Source organism: Leguminivora glycinivorella, chromosome 1 (genome assembly GCF_023078275.1).
Source record: "Leguminivora glycinivorella isolate SPB_JAAS2020 chromosome 1, LegGlyc_1.1, whole genome shotgun sequence".
Lineage (NCBI taxonomy): Eukaryota > Metazoa > Arthropoda > Insecta > Lepidoptera > Tortricidae > Leguminivora > Leguminivora glycinivorella.
In genome coordinates this window covers 1,129,737-1,148,129 of record NC_062971.1, presented here as the reverse complement: position 1 = coordinate 1,148,129, position 18,393 = coordinate 1,129,737, and the positions used below count along the sequence as shown (strand labels likewise).

General features: G+C 38.0%; 1 protein-coding gene across 7 annotated transcripts in view; it reads left to right on the top strand.

Moving 5' to 3' along the window:
• LOC125232359 (synapse-associated protein of 47 kDa) overlaps positions 1–18,393 on the top strand; it is a 171,229-nt gene that overhangs the window by 145,185 nt on the left and 7,651 nt on the right. For 4 of the 7 annotated variants that reach the window (XM_048138021.1, XM_048138010.1, XM_048138015.1 and 1 more), the window contains 4 exons: positions 14,925–15,062; positions 15,355–15,494; positions 16,573–16,691; positions 17,332–17,448. In XM_048138021.1, coding sequence (XP_047993978.1) covers positions 14,925–15,062; positions 15,355–15,494; positions 16,573–16,691; positions 17,332–17,448 — 514 coding nt within the window. The remainder of the gene's footprint in view (positions 1–14,924; positions 15,063–15,354; positions 15,495–16,572; positions 16,692–17,331; positions 17,449–18,393) is intronic. The other 3 variants (XM_048138030.1, XM_048138035.1, XM_048138003.1) reach the window with 2 other exon arrangements.

Here is an 18,393-nt window from a genome sequence, read left to right as displayed (position 1 = left end):
AGCTGAGCTGACAGTGCAAACCTTTGCGTCAAAATACAGGAAACAGTGTGAATTTCACGAAAGTTATTCGAGAAACCTATTAACAACTAAGTGCATGGTCGTAGAAAAAGTATTGTATGCAACGGTGTTTAACTCAGTCAAAAAATACTCGTGGCGTCTTAATAACAATTTTCGGCTTCGCCTCAAATTGTTACCCACGCCACTCGTCTTTTTTGATCTCCTTTAAACGCCTGTTGCATAAAATACTATTTAAAGTTCTGCTTTTGAGATTTTTTCATATTTGAGAAAACAGCCCTTATGGCCTGAAATACGGCATACGGCAGTGATATTGACATTGACATATGCTTTTTCGTATTTTGATGGTATTTTGACTGCACTGTATTTTTTGCCATGCTAATTTGAACCTTATCTCTAAGCGATGTTTTTTAATTTTCAGTTACATCACAGATGTGTATGACATGACATCTAGGTATTTTTCCATTTAAAAGAAACTACAAGGGGCTTTACAGACGTGGTGACTGCAACTGGTACAGGGCCTAAGCCATAATTTAAAATTATATTGTGATTTTTATATGTATTTGTGGTTTATTTAATACTAAGTATGAGTTTCAACATTTTCAACTCAAGGAACTGAAATTAAGAGAAGGGACTCGGAAATTGGGTAAGATCAAGAGTCTGATGCAGATGCCGATGGCAGTATTGGATAAGATAAGATATGCGTCGATATTCCCTGTCTTTCTTTGTGTCTCTGACATGACTGCTGCTAGCTGTACTCTATTCATTAGGTTTTTATTTTATACACATACTTTATTTTTGTATCAAAATAAATGATAAATTGATAAAAAACCTAACGACCAAAAAGAATAAAGTACCTATCTGTTAGTCTTTAATACACCCCGCATATACGTAATGCACAGCACAGGCCTCCGAAGACCGGCAGGGCAATCATGGTCGCGCGATAAATGGTATAACATCGGGCCGTCCCTATCGCACTTACAAATAGTGTGATAGGGCTGATGGTTTATCATTTATCACGCGACCATAATTGTCTGCCTGGAGGTATCGGCTTTTAGCCCTTCACACACGTCTTTGAATAATGTTTGCGGGGATAGGCAGGCTGACGATTTTTAATCTAAGTATAGAAAAGTAACGCAAAATGAAGTGCAATGTAATTTGAAATACACCTAGATAAACAATCAATTGAATAAGGAACGTTATCTACATATTTAGGTAAATTTAAGTCACATGAGACATGAACAGAGAAGGAAAGCTAGATGATGCGTATTTTTTCTCTGTCTTCTTGTATGCTACCTTTTTTACAGTTTTAATTTCTCAAAGGAGGTCAGTAGTTGACTACAAACTCAAAATAACACTCTTGAAAAAAATTAAGGGTCACTGACCTTTCACAGTAAATTGAGGTAGTGTGAGTGAAGGGTGTTTGTGTGTGTAATGGGGTAATTTGACAGATTCTGAAAATTCTCCCTGCTCTACCCCCTCTTAATCAACGCGCGTTTATCTGCCGCCCCGCTTCTCACTCCATATAAAAATGACTTATGAACCACTAAAGTAGCTGGGAATTAGATAATTTTACGGACTAGGCAGTCGTGAGTTACATTAACGCATTTTTTATTATACTTACTCATGGCATATATGGTATAGGCTTACTCATGGTCACAGACTAGCCGAGGATATAACGTGGCCTACGGCGGAGCGAGCTCACCCTGAAGGTGTCTGTTCACCCTTAATTTGAAGGTTGCTGGTTGAGTTTTTCCTTATTCCCTGTCACCTTCCGCGATTGCCCAAGAATGATCATATTTCTATACTATATATCTAACGACCGGTCTGGCTCAGTCGGTAGTGACCCTGCCTGCTAAGCCGCGGTTCTGGGTTCGAATCCCGGTAAGGGCATTTATATGTGTGATGAGCACAGATATTTTGTTCCTGAGTCATAGATGTTTTCTATGTATATAAGTATGTATTTATCTATTTAAGTATGTATATCGTCGCTTAGCACCCATAGTACAAGCTTTGCTTAGTTTGAGTGTCCCCAATATTTATTATTTATATGAGATTTGTAAGATTCGACACTTCCAACTTTTTTCATTCACCAACCACTAACGTTATTGAAACATGAAGCTCTCTCTGTTTATGAGACAAAAAGGACCACGAACAGAAAATCCGCTGTAGGTATTGATTTCTTATTTTGATGTCATTACGAATTTGCGAACACCGTGTCTGTTTCTCTGTTGACTAAAATGATTGCAAGCCGGTCCGGTGAATGCGGTAATCCGAACGGGTACGGCACTTTTAGAAGCTACCGGTGTCGGTTAAAATCGCCGAATCCGGTCACCGGTTTCAACACTACTCCAGTTTTCAATCCCTCTGCCACCGATGTTTTTGGTAGTTTTTCTTTCTTTTATGATATCTACGATATTTCAGTTTATAATATTTTTTATATAGTAGTATGGCTACTTAAAAAAAATTGAATTTGTTCCCTAATTTGAAGCCATCGGAAAGTTAAGCCGTTTCAGTTCGGCGCCGTATAACAATCGGCTGAGGATCCGCGCGGACGCGATAAAAACACCCATTAGCGGATAACGAGCCCGGACGCGCTATACGACTTATAAAACGGCTCACGTGTAATATATGTAGCGTATACGGTAGGCGGTGGGAGGCCTGCTTTCATTACTTTTACTTGATTAACGATTATGTTTCATAAAGGACACGACACGCGACGGGTACATTGATATTTATGACATCGAAACTTAACACGTAGTGAACAAATGTACAAAAATTAAGACTAAGCCTAAAATTAAGACTTAGCTACATTATATCTAATATTGTCTTCGGTTACCGCGATAGTTACTCATGAAATAAAACTATAGAAACGAATTAAATAACGGGTTTTACAGTATATCTGATATGTTGTGCCGTGGAAGTCGACAGCTCTTCGGTCACCAGTGGGCTGTTTCACCTGAGTGACATTGACACTTGACACTGACAATTCTATGTCTTATATTGACCGGGATATAGACCGTGATTACCTTTTTGATTTTTGTCGAGCTCCCGATATTTCGACGCAGTTGCATGCATCATGATCACGGAAAACCAAAAACCAAAAAGACAAAAATCAAAAAGGTAATCACAGTCTATATCCCGGTCAATATAAGTCTAATGAAAATAACCGTGAATTATTCAAAACTCTTATTTCTATGTCTATTTCTGGGTTGATAAGTAGGTAGCATTTTTATGTTTCCTTGTTGGACTTGCAATGAACAACGAAGTGTTACTGTCGGGCAACAATTGTCATTATTGTGAAATAAGCCACTGTTGTTATTTTATCGTAGAAACTTACTCTCTGAACCGATTTCATAAACAAGGTATTTTGGTTTGTGTTATCCTTTATTTATTTACATAATACATTTTGAATCTAGAATTGACCGCGTTACCTTTTCAATTGCAGCAACACGAGGAGCTAACTTTGTTTATCTTTATCGAGAGGAGAATACAGAACGGCACTATATTGCAATGCCGTTCGTGCAATGCATATTGTTATTGTTAGTTTTGCGCCACGGTTTCCAAACGATATGCAAAATGTCGCGAACTTGGGAAATACTGCTTTTGTATGCTTGAAGCCACACAATCCAATATAAGCTGCGGCAACTTTGATGCCCGACTTATTATTTGAATAGGAATGATGATTTTTCTTACGTACTTAAATCGGGAGTACTAGAAAACTAAAGGAGGCTTTTATCGAGCAATATAGGAATATTAGGAATATGACTAAGTATGTCTAAATCGGCGCGTTTACTGTTTACCATTTAGTTGTTTTTGTGTTCCCTAATGTTCTTTTTTTACATTCTTTCTTTCCAAATCAAGATTTACGACTTCTTATCTTATTTACTGTCACTCTTCGCGATTGCAGAAGGAACTATTATATTTAGGTATACATGTCAGTGTCACGTATAATTTTTCATTCTCCGCTTTTTGCAAAAGGTTACCCTTTACGTAAATGTGGTGTCATTGGTATCTAAATTATTCACGATTCCCTTTGCCTCAAAGGCCTGTCGTTGGGGGTAGGAGCTGATCCATCAAGTTTTATTGCTAGTCGATACGTGGGTTGGTTACAAATGATTTTCGAGGTGATCAATTGGTGGTTCATTAAAATCACAGTTGGAAGATGTTTGCGTCAGGGTCCCGGACGTCACAATTAAAAAATTCGAAATTTTCAGAAAGGAACGGTTATTGGGATTGTACGAGTGTTTTGATATTGTTATATTATTATATGATTTTGATACTATTTGAAAATATCACATTGATTATTCATTTCAAATGGTAATGCTTATAACATGACAGGCAGTGCATTTTGTCGCGAATAACGATCTTGGATTATTTTTCTACTTTAGTTGGTATGAAACCGAGTAGGTTCGTCTGTTGTCTACAAACTAGAATACGGCATTGTATTCCGGCGACTTTTATTACGGAGCATCGATACGTGAGCCGATTTCAGGCGATGCTGAACGTGTTTGAGATGTTTTAGGTACATCATATGTCTTTGTATCTGTAACAATGTAACAAAGGAATGTTGGCCAAGATGGGACACTATGACAATATAGATTGTCGTATGTGTGGTGAGCAGTAAGAGACAGTTAGACATCTAATGTGTAAAAGTCGCCAGACAGAGAATGAAGTACGTTGGAGCAGGTTACCTGGAACCAAAGGACTTCGGGGAGCTACCCATGAGCCTCGTCATCCGACATATGGAGATGGTCGAGAAGCTCTCTGAATAGCTGAAGGATCTTAGGATCGTAGGGAGTAGTTGCGTAAAAGATCCCAATGGGTCGGAGTGTATCCGTAAGTACCCTTGCAGATTTAAGATATGATCTGTAACAAACAAACAAACTTTCGTACAGTGAGTGCCCTGAACTCGAGTAATACATATATATGCAATTATGCATGTATGTGAATAAATGTATTGTTAGATAAAATAACCGACTACTTCTTTCTACACGAAAATCAATCTTTAAATAAATGAAAATTGCGCTGAGTTGAAGAGCGTACGTTGACATTTTCAACCACTAGAAGTCCCTAACATTGTTATAGTCTAAATTCGATTACAGTGTAATTTATCTCCGTGTACTCGGATCCATTAGAGCCTATTGTCCTCGTCTGTCGAGTGAGTATCGAGAGCTAATGGTCCTTGTCTTGTCTTTGTGAAGATTGCGGCATTTCGGAGATCGATGCCAATACGAGAGGGTTTTTACATTTAGTGACAACCACATTTTTGGGCATCAGAAAAAACCCCTAGTGTTCTTTAGTTCGTTGGGAACGATATTTTATGAGGTTGCCCTAAAACAAACCCGGAACCAAAGTAAGTCGCAACTCCTCACTGGTCGACTTAAAATGGAAGGGATGTAAAGGGAATATTTATATTTGCAATTGTATCCCTTCTGTTGCTTCAAATGTTCATGTGTAAAGTCATATTGCTTACGGTGGAGTTGATGCATCTGCTTAATTGCTTGTATAAATTTATATTTGTGTCTACTCCGATGACAACAGTTTTTTTTTTCGAAATAAGGATTTTGGCAATTCGATGTTTCACAGTGTCACCAAGATTCTCTTGTCCGTGATTATTCATGACGCAGGACACGCGTGTAACCCCCCTCTGTCCCGGCGGAGCCTTTGTCCGCTAACGAGTCGCAGTAAACCCCCATTATCAACCTCGGACCGGGATTTCGAGACCCGAATATATTTAGGCGACGCATGTCATATATTGCCCTCATGAATTCAGTTGAAAGAAAGCTTTTATACGCTCGAGAAAATTATTACATGACGCTGATGATCTATAGAAAAAATATAACAAAATTATGAGCTATATGCGTCGTTGGTGAAACAGCTCATGCAAAATGACTTGCCGTCTATATCTATGTTCAACTCAACTCATAAAACGAACCTTCAGTTCAGCTACCATCGGTTTTTGTAACTACCATAGACTGCCTATTATCTTTCATCACTAGTATTCTGCATTGACACTTCTGAAGTTGCAGGCATTCCTAGGCTATGGAGACTGCTAACCATCAGGTGGACTACATGCCTGTTTGCCACCGATTAAGTGTAAACACTGATAGCCAAATTCTACAGCGAAGTAGTTCGATAAAACAGTAACAACCCTCAAATTGCAACAAGGACAAATGCTTCCAGAACTTTTGACGCAAGTGGCTTCCTTATTGTATTACTGAGACAAGCCCCAAACCATCTATTGACCCTCCACGCGCCGGATTAGGGACCACGCGACAACCGGAGATATATCGAGACCCGGCCGCGCTCTGACCCCCGTCCTATTCGATATATCACCCGTCAACCTTATTACCGGCACTGAAGTCACATTCTCCAAAAGACACAAAAGCCTGCGGGAACAGGTGTCTTGAGACTTTATTGTCTTATTGCTGGTAGATGTCCAATCATGTGGCTAAGGATTCCGAAAATAGTGGACTTAATAAAAGATCTTCTATTTTCTTGACGGTATAAGCGAATTTGGGGCGATCGAATATTTCTTGAAGTAAGTATGTCTTTACTTCTATCTTATTTATCAAAAGTGTTTTAATGGAATTAGGGCGGGGTTGGGATGTAACGTATGCGGAATGAAATCTGGACAAAATTCAATGTCTTATAAAATTAATATAACATAGTTTATTTTTGATATCTTTCGTGATTTTAATTATGTATTGAATATCGATAAATAAAAGAGTTAGTTTTCGCCAATGTGAAGCTTCTAACAGAACTTGTGATACTTTATGTCCATCGGTGTCGACAAAACCAATGTTAGCATTTTTTAAGGTCCAAATTTATCTTCCATGTGATAACTTTTTAAAGAAGCTTCGTATGCTCGACATTTTTCACATTCTTGTCCGTAGGATCATTAGTGTTCTCAAAATAATAGTTTTCTAGTCATGAAATTCCATTTACTCGACATATTATTAGTCATTCATAAACCCAGAAATGCAAAAACAACTGTTTTTTAAATTTTTTGACTTAACGGCGTAGCAGCATTTTCAAAGTTTTTTATTTTATTTTTGAAGACTATAGGTCTAACTTTTTTTGAATGTGTATCGATACTCATGTCTTCAAGATAATTTTTATCAATTTCGCTGCCCCATTCGAATGCTGTCTCGAGCTCTCTGTAAGATTTTGTGCCTTAGGGGGCCGACATTTCTTTTAATCAAATCTCTCCCAGAAAACTTGCCAATGCTGTAATGTTTTCTTGAACCACGCTTTGTTGCGGTAGTTTTTGTAAAGAAAAAGGACGCAAAAATATTATAAATTGACTGTTAGCTTCTAACCCTTCCTACAAAACTTTCCTCGGGCTTTTGCATTCGGTCACAGAAAATTGGTACGTAGAAATTACAAACAGTTTCGCTAGGTCGTCCTTCTCGATTGACCATCATTTCGAGAAAAGGAATCCAATACTCATGAAACTTACTAGTTTAAATGACAGATATGTAAACTTTAATCTGACATTTATACATTATTTTAGTTTATTTATTTACTTACTCTGTACGATATCAAAACTTTGTCCAGATTTCATTCCGCATACGTTATCAGTTGTATGTTATTGTTGAAAATAGAATGTATTACTTGAGAAACTTTATTTGGATTATGTCTTTGTTTATTTATGTTACATTTTCCTTTACTAAGTACCTTGTTTAATAAACGATGACTTATTATATAGCAAACCCTTAATTTATTTCGACTGACAGAACTTCTTTTTTCAAAATCATTAACAATTCTTGTAACGACATCCGGAAATCATTCAAGCTGTTTTTAATTAAAATCGAACCATTGTAGCCGGAAACACGTGATCACAATCGAGATAAAATCTGCATTCAATTCCGCCGGAACAATCCGGATCGCCGCCGAGCCCGGATTATCCGCGTCCGGCCATCGCCAATTTTCCGGTAAATACTATTGGATCGGGGGGGAAAACATGTGGCAGGGGGAAATTAGCTAAAATTACGGCATAATTAATGGAAGGTTTTTTTAAATTGAAATATGTACGTTATAGACCGAAGTTATTTTTCATCAACCCTCCCCACTACTCCCTCCTCTGCGTCACCCCTCTACCCTCCCTTAAAGTGCCGAAAATGCGGTTTTTTTCGATTTCTGACAAAACTGTTGAAGATACAGAAAAAGCGCGTAGGAACGAAGTAATCCTTAATAAATTTACTACAAATCATTCATTAACACTTTGGTTCTAGCACTTATAGTTTACGCGTGATCCGTCACGAAAGTTGGTCCTTTGCTGCAATCTTCTTTAGCGAATGTTAAGTTTTCGCCCAAAATGCATACGAAATCGTCGAAATTTGTTTGATATAACTAAAATATTGTAACTCATGACTAAAATAAAATTAAGGGGGAAAAATCACTACCATGGGTGGAATTTCCAATTTGTCTTGGAATTCCAGTAACTATTTAAGACGTAATATTTTCACGGTAGTAGTCGCTAGGAGTACCATTGATCTATATAGTGTATCTATGACTGGGGATGAGCTTTTGGTAGCTGTTGGTAGAGCCCTGGAGTATCAATCCAGTAGCCGTGAGTTCAAGTCCCACCCATGGTAGTGATTTTTCCCCCTGAAATTCATTTTCAGTTTATAATATTTTTGTAATATCAAACAGATTTCGTAAGCAATTTGGGAGAAAACTTAACATTCACTAAAGAAAATTGCAGTAAAGGACCAACTTTCGTGATGGATCACGCGAAACCTATAAGTGCTAGAACCAAAGTGTCAATGAACGATTTGTAGTAAATTTATCAAGGATTACTTTTTTCCTACACGCTTTTTCTGTATCTACAACGGTTTTGTCAGAAATCGCGAAAAACCGCATTTTCGGCTATTTAAGGGGGGGAAGAGGGGTGACGCAGAGGGGGGAGGGATGGGGAGGGTTGATGAAAAATAACTTCGGCCTGTAATGTACATATCCCAATCAAAAAAAATCTTCCATTAATTATGCCAACATTTTCATACATCACTTTCCAGAAGCAACGGACTGAGAAATTTACAGCGGTCTTAAAATCGGTGGAATTATTTCTTATAGTATAAACAAGCTGTAAAGGATTTCATTTAATCTATCCGTGTTCTGATCTAAAAAATGGAAGGACCATTTTTGACCTTGGAGGTTGACTTATATTGACGGAGATATAGACCGTAATTACCTTTTTTCATTTTTTCTTTTCTGTCAAGCGCCTAGCGGGAGAAATATGAATAAATATTGGGGGACACCTTACACAGATCAACCTAGTCCCAAACTAAGCAAAGTTTGTATTATATTATGGGTGCTAGGCGACAATATACTTACATATATAGATAAACTAGCGACCCGCCCCGGCTTCGCACGGGTACTATACCTACATGTAAACCTTCCTCTAGAATTGCGTAGTTTTAAAGATTTAAGCATACATAGGGACATAGGGACAGAGAAAGCGACTTATAGATAAATACATACTTATATACATAGAAAACGTCCATGACTCAGGAACAAATATTTATGCTCATCACACAAATAAATGCCCTTACCTGGATTCGAACCCGGGACCGCGGCTTAGCAGGCATGTTCACTACCAACTGAGCCAGACCGGTCCGAATATGAGTCATGTGAAACTCTGTACGTCCTTCAGGTAAAACAATGCTCGAAAATACTATTCCCATTTGGCTTGTTCCAATCTGAGCGGTTATCAGATTAAATTCAGAACATCCCGATACGGTATTAACCCTGCAGCTCGGCTCATTAATGGCTGCCATTGAAACCATTCGATGCTTGTTATGGAACTGAACTCGCAATTTGGGATAGTGTTCTAGCATTCTGAATGGGATGGAAACTAGTCGGGGATCTGAGCGTTTACGGGAATGCATGTTTATTTATGTCGCAGTCAGTGTAGCTTTCGAATTTTAGGCAGAAATTTGTCTAAAAAATGGATGGATTTCGAAGTTACCGTAACTGTGAGGTCCAGTGAGGACATAAATTGAGGAGAATTTATTAATTGGATGGATCTCAGGCTTTAGATAGAAGCCAGCGTCAAAAGCTTCTTTGTGGTTTAAAATGTTTACATGTTTCTGGTATTATTCTTTTTTAAATGGAACGTAACATATCAAAAAGCACAAAGATGACTTTAATTGGATGTTATGTACTGCCCTGTTAAATTTAATCCTCTTAAACGTTGTTATTGCACATTGCAATAGCTATCCACACTGACTTATCAAGTTTCATGAAAGCTCAACGCTTAGCCCCAATTCGTCAGCTTTCGGCCTGATTTGATTGCCCAGTAAATGTTTGCGCCCCGTGTTTGCTCAGGGCAGCTTCGTAGGGCCGGAGGTATAGCTACAAAGTTTTATTCGCTAATTTGATTTCCAACTTAAGCATTAGTTAATTAGAAGGTTTTTAGAGAAAAGTCAACTCTTATCAACGTTAAACTTAAAGTAAACTTGCTAAATAAAAAAATCGAATCTAATAAATATTTTTGGTTAGTCTGATTTTATTTAAAAAAAAAAACGTAATAAATTAGTTCTTAGATTCCAATATTTTTTGTCACATTTAATTCTTGTACACGTGCTAGACCAACATCAAAGTTATGTTTTGTTAATATTGTTAAAATGAAATATGTGGAAGGCTCAGTAATGTCAACATTCGTCATAAATCCATTCCTGTATTTCCAAAAAGCCTTTTCTGGGCATATGAAACTGCTCAAGTTTCAATGCCTCTTTTAGCAGGGAAGGAGTTGAAAGATAACTAAATTTTGATGCAGTCACAGATCCATCCATCGCCCACAGCACAATTGAACTCATATCCCACATTCGATTTCTACGACGTTCCAGGGTGGGATGGGGTGGTGAAACACGGGCACCAGAAGAAGTTGTTTAAAGTAAAGCTAAAATAATATTGTCTTCGGTTACCGCGATAGTTACTCATGAAATAAAACTATGGAAACGGATTAAATCGCGTATAATGAACGATCCATTGACCACGAATGCTGTAAAGTGTTCGAAACGTCGGGATGAATTACAATTAAATCGCGTATACTGAAGTTACAAATTCATTATACGCGATTTAATCCGTTTCCATAGTTTTATTTCTAAAGCTAAAATGTTTGAAGCAAAGATAATAAAATAAAAGTGTCTAGAGAACTGTCATGAGTTGCAAAAAACCCATTGTATCCATTACATAACATACAGCGTTCCCCGGCGCCCACAAAGAGCGCAACTAGGTCAGTGCTGGTAATCAAGTAATGAAAGGCAAGCCATGAATATGGAATATTATGCTAATCAACCGGCTAATATTAGATTTGACGCCGACGATGGGGTCGAGACTACCTATTACTGTGATTTCTAATTCTGGCGGAAGACTAATGACTTGAGACGCTGACAACTTAATAATAACTAAGACCGAAGGGGGTTGTTAACTGGTGTAGAATATTAAATCATAGTAGACAGACAACATTTTCGTTTGTTCTTTCACAAGTTTTCCCTTTTCACCAACACTAATGAAATCGTAAGGCTCAATTAATTTTTATTAAGCAGAAACGTCTGCTAACGATTCTAAACATTTTTATATTAAAGGAAAAAATGGAAAAATTTACGCTTCCGGCGGGACTTGAACCCGCACCATTTTTGCAATCCGTGCAATGCTCTTACCAATTGAGCTACGGAAGCCACGCCGGACTTCGCAAATCTTTCCATGCCTATCCTTTTGTACACACGTCTTGGGGTGACGTCTAGCGCCATCTACCGACAGACTATTACATCTTGTAACGGCACTGGAGTCTCAAGTTATATTGAGAATTCACCAGTAACAACTAAATTAATTTTTCCCGCCGGAAGCGTAAATTTTTCCATTTTTTCCTTTAATATAAAAATCGTAAGGCTCGTTTTAAATTCGTACAAATGCTCACGAAACGCTCACGATAATATCTCTTTCGTAGCTATCTATCTCTATCGCTCTTGCGTATTGGCGCGACAGAACCAGACTACGTTTCTGCGACGTTTCGATTTCGTTTCGCGTTACAGAAATGCTATTCGGCTACGGGGCCTCAATGTGCTTTTGTAACACGCTTATGACAGTTACGAGGATACAGTGAAAATCCACTTTACGGATAGAGCCAGACCAAGCTACCTTGGCGACGATTTTCTTACCTTTGCCTATGCACCTTTGCAGTAAACAGCATAATTTAAATATAAATAAATAAATAATGGGGGACACCTTACACAGATCAACTTAGCCCCAAACTAAGCAAAGCTTGTACTGTGGGTGCTAAGCGACGATATAGATACTTAAATAGATAAATACATACTTATATAAAGCATAGTTAATTTAGAATTGGTACGCGATGGGAGGAATTTAATTTTTAAATGAAAAGAAAAAAGTAAACAATATTTTTTATTGCAGAATATAAAAGATCGTTTATTAATTTATAGCGTGTCACATATATATCAATCATTCAGTATGTTTATGCACAAAATTACGGACTTTTCTGAAAATAGTATTCATCATCCTCTGAACAAGATTTTCATCCATCTTTTTTGTCTGTTGATTCCGTGTGGACCGCAAGGAGTGGATATTTTGAATTATTTTGCCACTATTATTTAATTGTCCTTTAATGAAATAATGATTTGGGCAATAATTATTGCCTAGTAAAACACCAATCATGACTTTTTCAGGTTCAACAAACGTCCATCATGTTAGATCTTTCATATAGAGTTATCACACAATTTTTTTAATTTTTAAATGCCCTTGTTAACTATGCACACAGGACTCAGATTCGAACCAAATAAATGCCCTTACCGGGATTCGACCCAGGACCGCGGCTCAGCAGGCAGGGTCACTACCGACTGAGCCAGACCGGTCGTCATTTAAAATATTATTTTCATTGGCGAGGCTGTCATGATCGCTACCAACATTGCTTGATGAATTATTTCCTTCACAATCGTACGATTTATAAATTGTACATGTACCTAAGGTCAGTGTCGGGCAGACCGTCTACCCGGAAAGATCGTCTACTGAATATAACTTTTGTATTTATATATTTACTCCCTTAATCATAAACGTTACTAAAGTTATCAAGGCGATAAAGTTTATGAATAAGGGGCTAGTATCTACCGCTTCTTACACCTCCGAAGTAAGTTTATTTTGGGCTACAAAGTTACTAACTAACTACAAACACAAATCATACAAAATCAGTAACGACAAGATCAAATTATCAGTACCACACCATCCCTCGTAACAAACACATTTATGATTCACCGCACACCGCACAAAGCCCTGAATGAATTAGTGTAATTAATACTGAGCATAATTTAATGGAAAGGACTGCCGCGGCCCGGTTCGGTGACCCGGTTCGCCAAATTGAATAACTTCTGATTGCTTTTCATTTGCCTTTATAGTCTGCAATAATCACTTGCCCGGCGAAGCGTGAAAAAAATGTGATACGGTTTTATTATGGTCTTTATATAAAAAGTTGTTTTTTTAGTTCCACTTTTGATCTGGCATGATCCCTTTATATAATCTCCCTTTTCTGATATATTTTCCTCTTCTCTTGTTCTTTATTAGCCTTACTAATAATTGTTCAACTTTTAATAAGGATTCTTTAGTTTTACTAAATACTTCATACATTAAGAATCTCTACACAATGTATCCAAGTTTTACCTGCGCATTTATTTATACAATACATCAATCTTCTGCCTTATCATGTAAGACAATCTTTGAGCAGGTCAAACGGTATAAAAATGTGACAAAGAACTGCGAACGTGCCTTACTTATCTGATCGATGTGCCCTTGACAATGCCACCCCGCGCCCAGCTTGCTCGGCTTTCCCTTTCAATTTACCCCCAGGCGATAAATCGTTTGCGTTACTCCTGATTTATTCAGACTAGGTTTGGAAAAATAAAATCCAAATTGAAGATTAGCTATCTCAAAATTTGTTAATCACACCCTGGCTATTATCATAAATTGCCGAAGCTTCTTGAATATTAAACGGTGAAAGAAAATACGTAGGATTTTTCTTCTGAATAGCATTATTATTTATTATAAAGTATTGTCCGAGCATAACACTCTTTATCGTGAGTTTTTTTTTGTAAAACCCCTCACTCTTTTACAAGTTTAAGCTCCATTAAGACACTTCTTTTACCTACACATAATTGATAATTTACATCATCATCTTCTTTTTGTTAAAGTACTCGTAAATATATTTACTTTCTTACATTACATTTTTCTCACGATATGTCATGCTATTTTTATGATTATTCCAAACTTTCATGTTTATAACCTACAATTTCCCACCCAAATACAGTCTACCAACACCGAGGGACATCCTAATACCCCTTGAATTATTGAGACTCAATTACACAGTATGGATCAATCGGCGCCGACACGACAGCCACGGAAATTATATGACAAGGGTTGAGGAGTGCTCTAATTACTTGGCTATGATTCAATTGTTGAAAAAGCTGATTGGCTGAGAAAATTGGCTTCCTCGGCGCCTTTACAGTCGTGTTTAGGTTGCCGAAATTTTGTGAACGGATTTATATTTCAGTTAGTTCTAAGAAATATATACCGCGTGTTTTAATGTTTGAAGAGTAGCTATCCTCGCAAGTCGGTGAGAAATTAGGTCTAAGGTCGTTAGCAATTTAAATTCTATCCAGTTCCATGGCTTTTCATTACAGTTTTTAATTAGATTCTCTTCATAAAAACGTACCTTATGATCTTAATCCATAATTATAGCTGTAGGTATTATTTTAACTTCCTTTCCGAAAGTAAAGGCCGGGCTTCATAAGGTTACTAACAGAATTTGCTAGTTACCTATCCGTCTGAAGGTGAAGTTGTTTGTTTATGTAACGACGAACACATATTTATTTAGTCTTTCTCTTTGTCCCCAGAGCATCTTGGGCGAGTTCAACAAGGAGCAAGACGCGTTCATCAAGGGGCAGGCGGGCAGCGGCGCCGCGGCCGTCGCGCCATGGGTCGGAGCGCCCAACGAGGCCGCGCTCAAGGAGGAGTGCCTGTCGCTCTCCACCGTGAGTAGATACAGTCAGCAGGGGGCGCCACCCTGTGACTACACATAACACAGTCAACAAGGAGCAAGACGCGTTCATCAAAGGGCAGGCGGGCAGCGAAGACACAATACTGAAGTCCCACTGAAAGATTACTTACTGCGCTGGCTCAGCGACCCGAAGTGGATCTTGGCCTACTACACTAGACTCCTTCATTCGTTCCCATCCTGTGCAATCTAATGCCACTCGGTTACTTTAAGGTCACACAGGTGTTTCTGTTAACGTCGTATATAAATACAAGCGTTAAATGTTTCAGGACCGACGGAACTTCGTGCGCGCGCCGCCTGCCGGCGTGGAGTTCGAGTTCGACTACGACAAGATGTACCCTATAGCCACCGCCATCATGGCCGAGGACTCCAACCTCGAGAAGATGCGCTTCGACCTCGTGCCTAAAGTGTGAGTGCTCTCAATCAAATCTGCCCGAAGGTACTTCATGATAAGATGTACCCTGTAGCGTCCACCATGTTGGCCGTGGATTATAACCTTGAGAAGATGCGCTTGGAACTCTTGCCGAAAGGTTAAATGGCTTCACACTGAGTTTGCGTGACATGGCCTATCACGCCATTCAACTCAGTGTGAAGCCATCAGTGCATCCTTTTCACAGTTTCTGAACCGCACCGACGCGATAAGCTACATTTCACACTAGTGTACTAGGCCCGCTGACCTCATTCAATTGAAGTAGCTTTTTTAAAGAAAGTAGCGAGTTTTGGAGGACCTGACATATGCCGAATGATCTAAATTATGAAAAGAGATTTTCTATTATCGTAAGTAGAGCAAAAGCACTAAAGTCCTAATTTCTAAACTCGTGCAATGTGGCCTAGACAAGACAACATAGTAAACGAACTTTTTATAAAGTCTGAGCATTTGGTATTCCTGTATTGCAAAATATGAGACGACATGTGACCAATCCTAAGTGAAAATCTCGCATGAAAGTCGTATATTTCTTTTTAAATAAGGAGGAGTCCAAAAAGCTAGTTTATTGAACGACAGATACAAATACGTCGGGGATAAAATATGATAACATAAATCTCAATGCCGGGGCCATAAAGTTTGGATACGCTTTTTATCATTTACTTTTACAATACAGCTGTATCCAAGGTATGCGGGTAGTTTGATAGTAAGTGTTACGTAAGAACCTTTGAAATGTAACACGATTTCTATAGAATTAAGAAACATTTCTGGTCTACAAGATTATTGGTATATCCAAAGTATTTCAGTTTATTGTGTACTTCTAAAGAACGCGAACTAGGTCCTTCCATAGGCATCTGTTCCTCGCCAAGCGCATAGCACTAGATGACCTCTTTTTTATCGCTGGTGAAGAATCCTTTCCTCTGAGACGAGAGTAATTTCGCAATTTTAAACTTGAAGGTCACTTTTTTAATACACATGTTTCTCATGCCATTTATGAACAGAGTGAGAGAAAGTGATGGGTATAGGTATATAAAAACTAACTGATCATCCCTATACATTCCAGCATCACGGAGGAGAACTTCTGGCGGAACTACTTCTACCGCCTGTCGCTGATCTGCCAGGCCAACGAGGCCGACGCGGTGGCCGCCGGCTCTCGCCAGGCCAGCGCCGACGACTCCCAGGGTATGTAGTTAACTAGTCAACTAGTCACGTGTGGTGCATGCTGCCAGAACATTCCATGAGTTGTCCTGTACAGACACCCTTGTGGGGATTAAGGCTCGTTTAAACGGAGCGCGAGCGCGCATACGATTTTACATCGCAAATTGTTCGGTTTATATTTTAGGAGGAAATACCTCAATGTATTGAAGATGAAGATCGCATGCGAGTTCTCGCAATGTGAAATTGTGAAAGAAAATAATCTGAAAATGTGTGTTTGCACGGGACAAATGTAGGTAGACAAGTTCATTCGCTCCTTCGAACATTCCGTCAATATATTTTGTTTAGAAGATAACAGAAATAAATGGTTCTACGAACAAATGGTTGGATTTGCAGCTATTTAATAACTGCTAGAAAATGAAAAATGTTCTATAGTGAATTTCTCTGATAAAAGATTAATGCAAATTTAACGTATGATACTTTTGTTGGTTTCATCAAAAAGTAATGGAATAGATCGTTAAAAACATGAGACAACCAAATGACGCAAACCCTAATTTTGTTTTCTGTTCTTATGCTATTTATCTTTCTTTAAGTGTTTAGTTGTGATGTTTTTAATTTACTCCACTGCACTTATTTATAATTTGCTCATTGTGTTCCCTTATCCCAGTAGACGATAAATCGTCCAGCAACGAGCTGACATTGAAAGAGAAATCGTCTCAGGAGTCGATCGAGGACGCCAAGCAGCGGATAAAGTCGCTCAAAGTCGATCGAGAGAACGACGACGGTAAGAGTTATTGACTAACTCCCTTATTTATAAAACAGTTACTGAACGGATTAGTTAAAAAGTGTTTGTTCCTTTCTCACAAATACACGAGTCAACATGACAAAAAGGGACAAATCACTTTTTAAGTAATCAGTGAACTGATTTATGAATAAGGGCTAGACGACTTGGGATTTTCAATTGCGTTATCAACGCCATACTTTTGCTCTCTTATTTGTCTGTTAAAGATTATGGTTTCTGTAAATTAACTTTTCTTTAACGTGTTATTCAGTTTTAATTTGACAGTTTTTTTGTTCATCTTTTCCGTTGTTAATTGGCTACACGTTACTTAAAACTGTTTGATTTTTTAAATATTTTTTTTACATTAAGATCAATACGCGTTGTGTGTCTACGGGAGGTGTGACTGGCCTTAGTACTCATTGACATACAAATAACTGGTTTTGTAAGTTCATACTTTTACTACGTACTTGATACTCACGATTAGTGGTACTCATAAACATATGAACTCTCAATAAACACTGATCATTGTTATAAACAGGCCAGATACACACTGCGCCGTATGACACGCTTAACCGTATTGATCTTAGTGGCTTTTTCTATTTTTTTTTTTTGTTTAGTTGATAAACGCAATTGAATATAACCAAGTCGCAAAATTTAATACTGCAGGTTTTTAAATTGATCTCGTGAAGTATTTCCTTCCATTAGTTTACCATTTGTTTTATTTAGTTTACGATTATTTGAACACACATTAGCCGTATTATTTAGTATGTTCTCATTCTCTGTTGTGTCGTCTCGATGAAAGTCAATGTCGTGAAAGATATCTTCGTGGTCACCGCTGTGTACTTAACTGATGTAAATGATCTGTCATTGGTAGTAGTTCTCTTTTATTTTTATATTTTTCGGCATATCTTTCAAACAACTACTTACTTACTTCTACTATTGTAATTT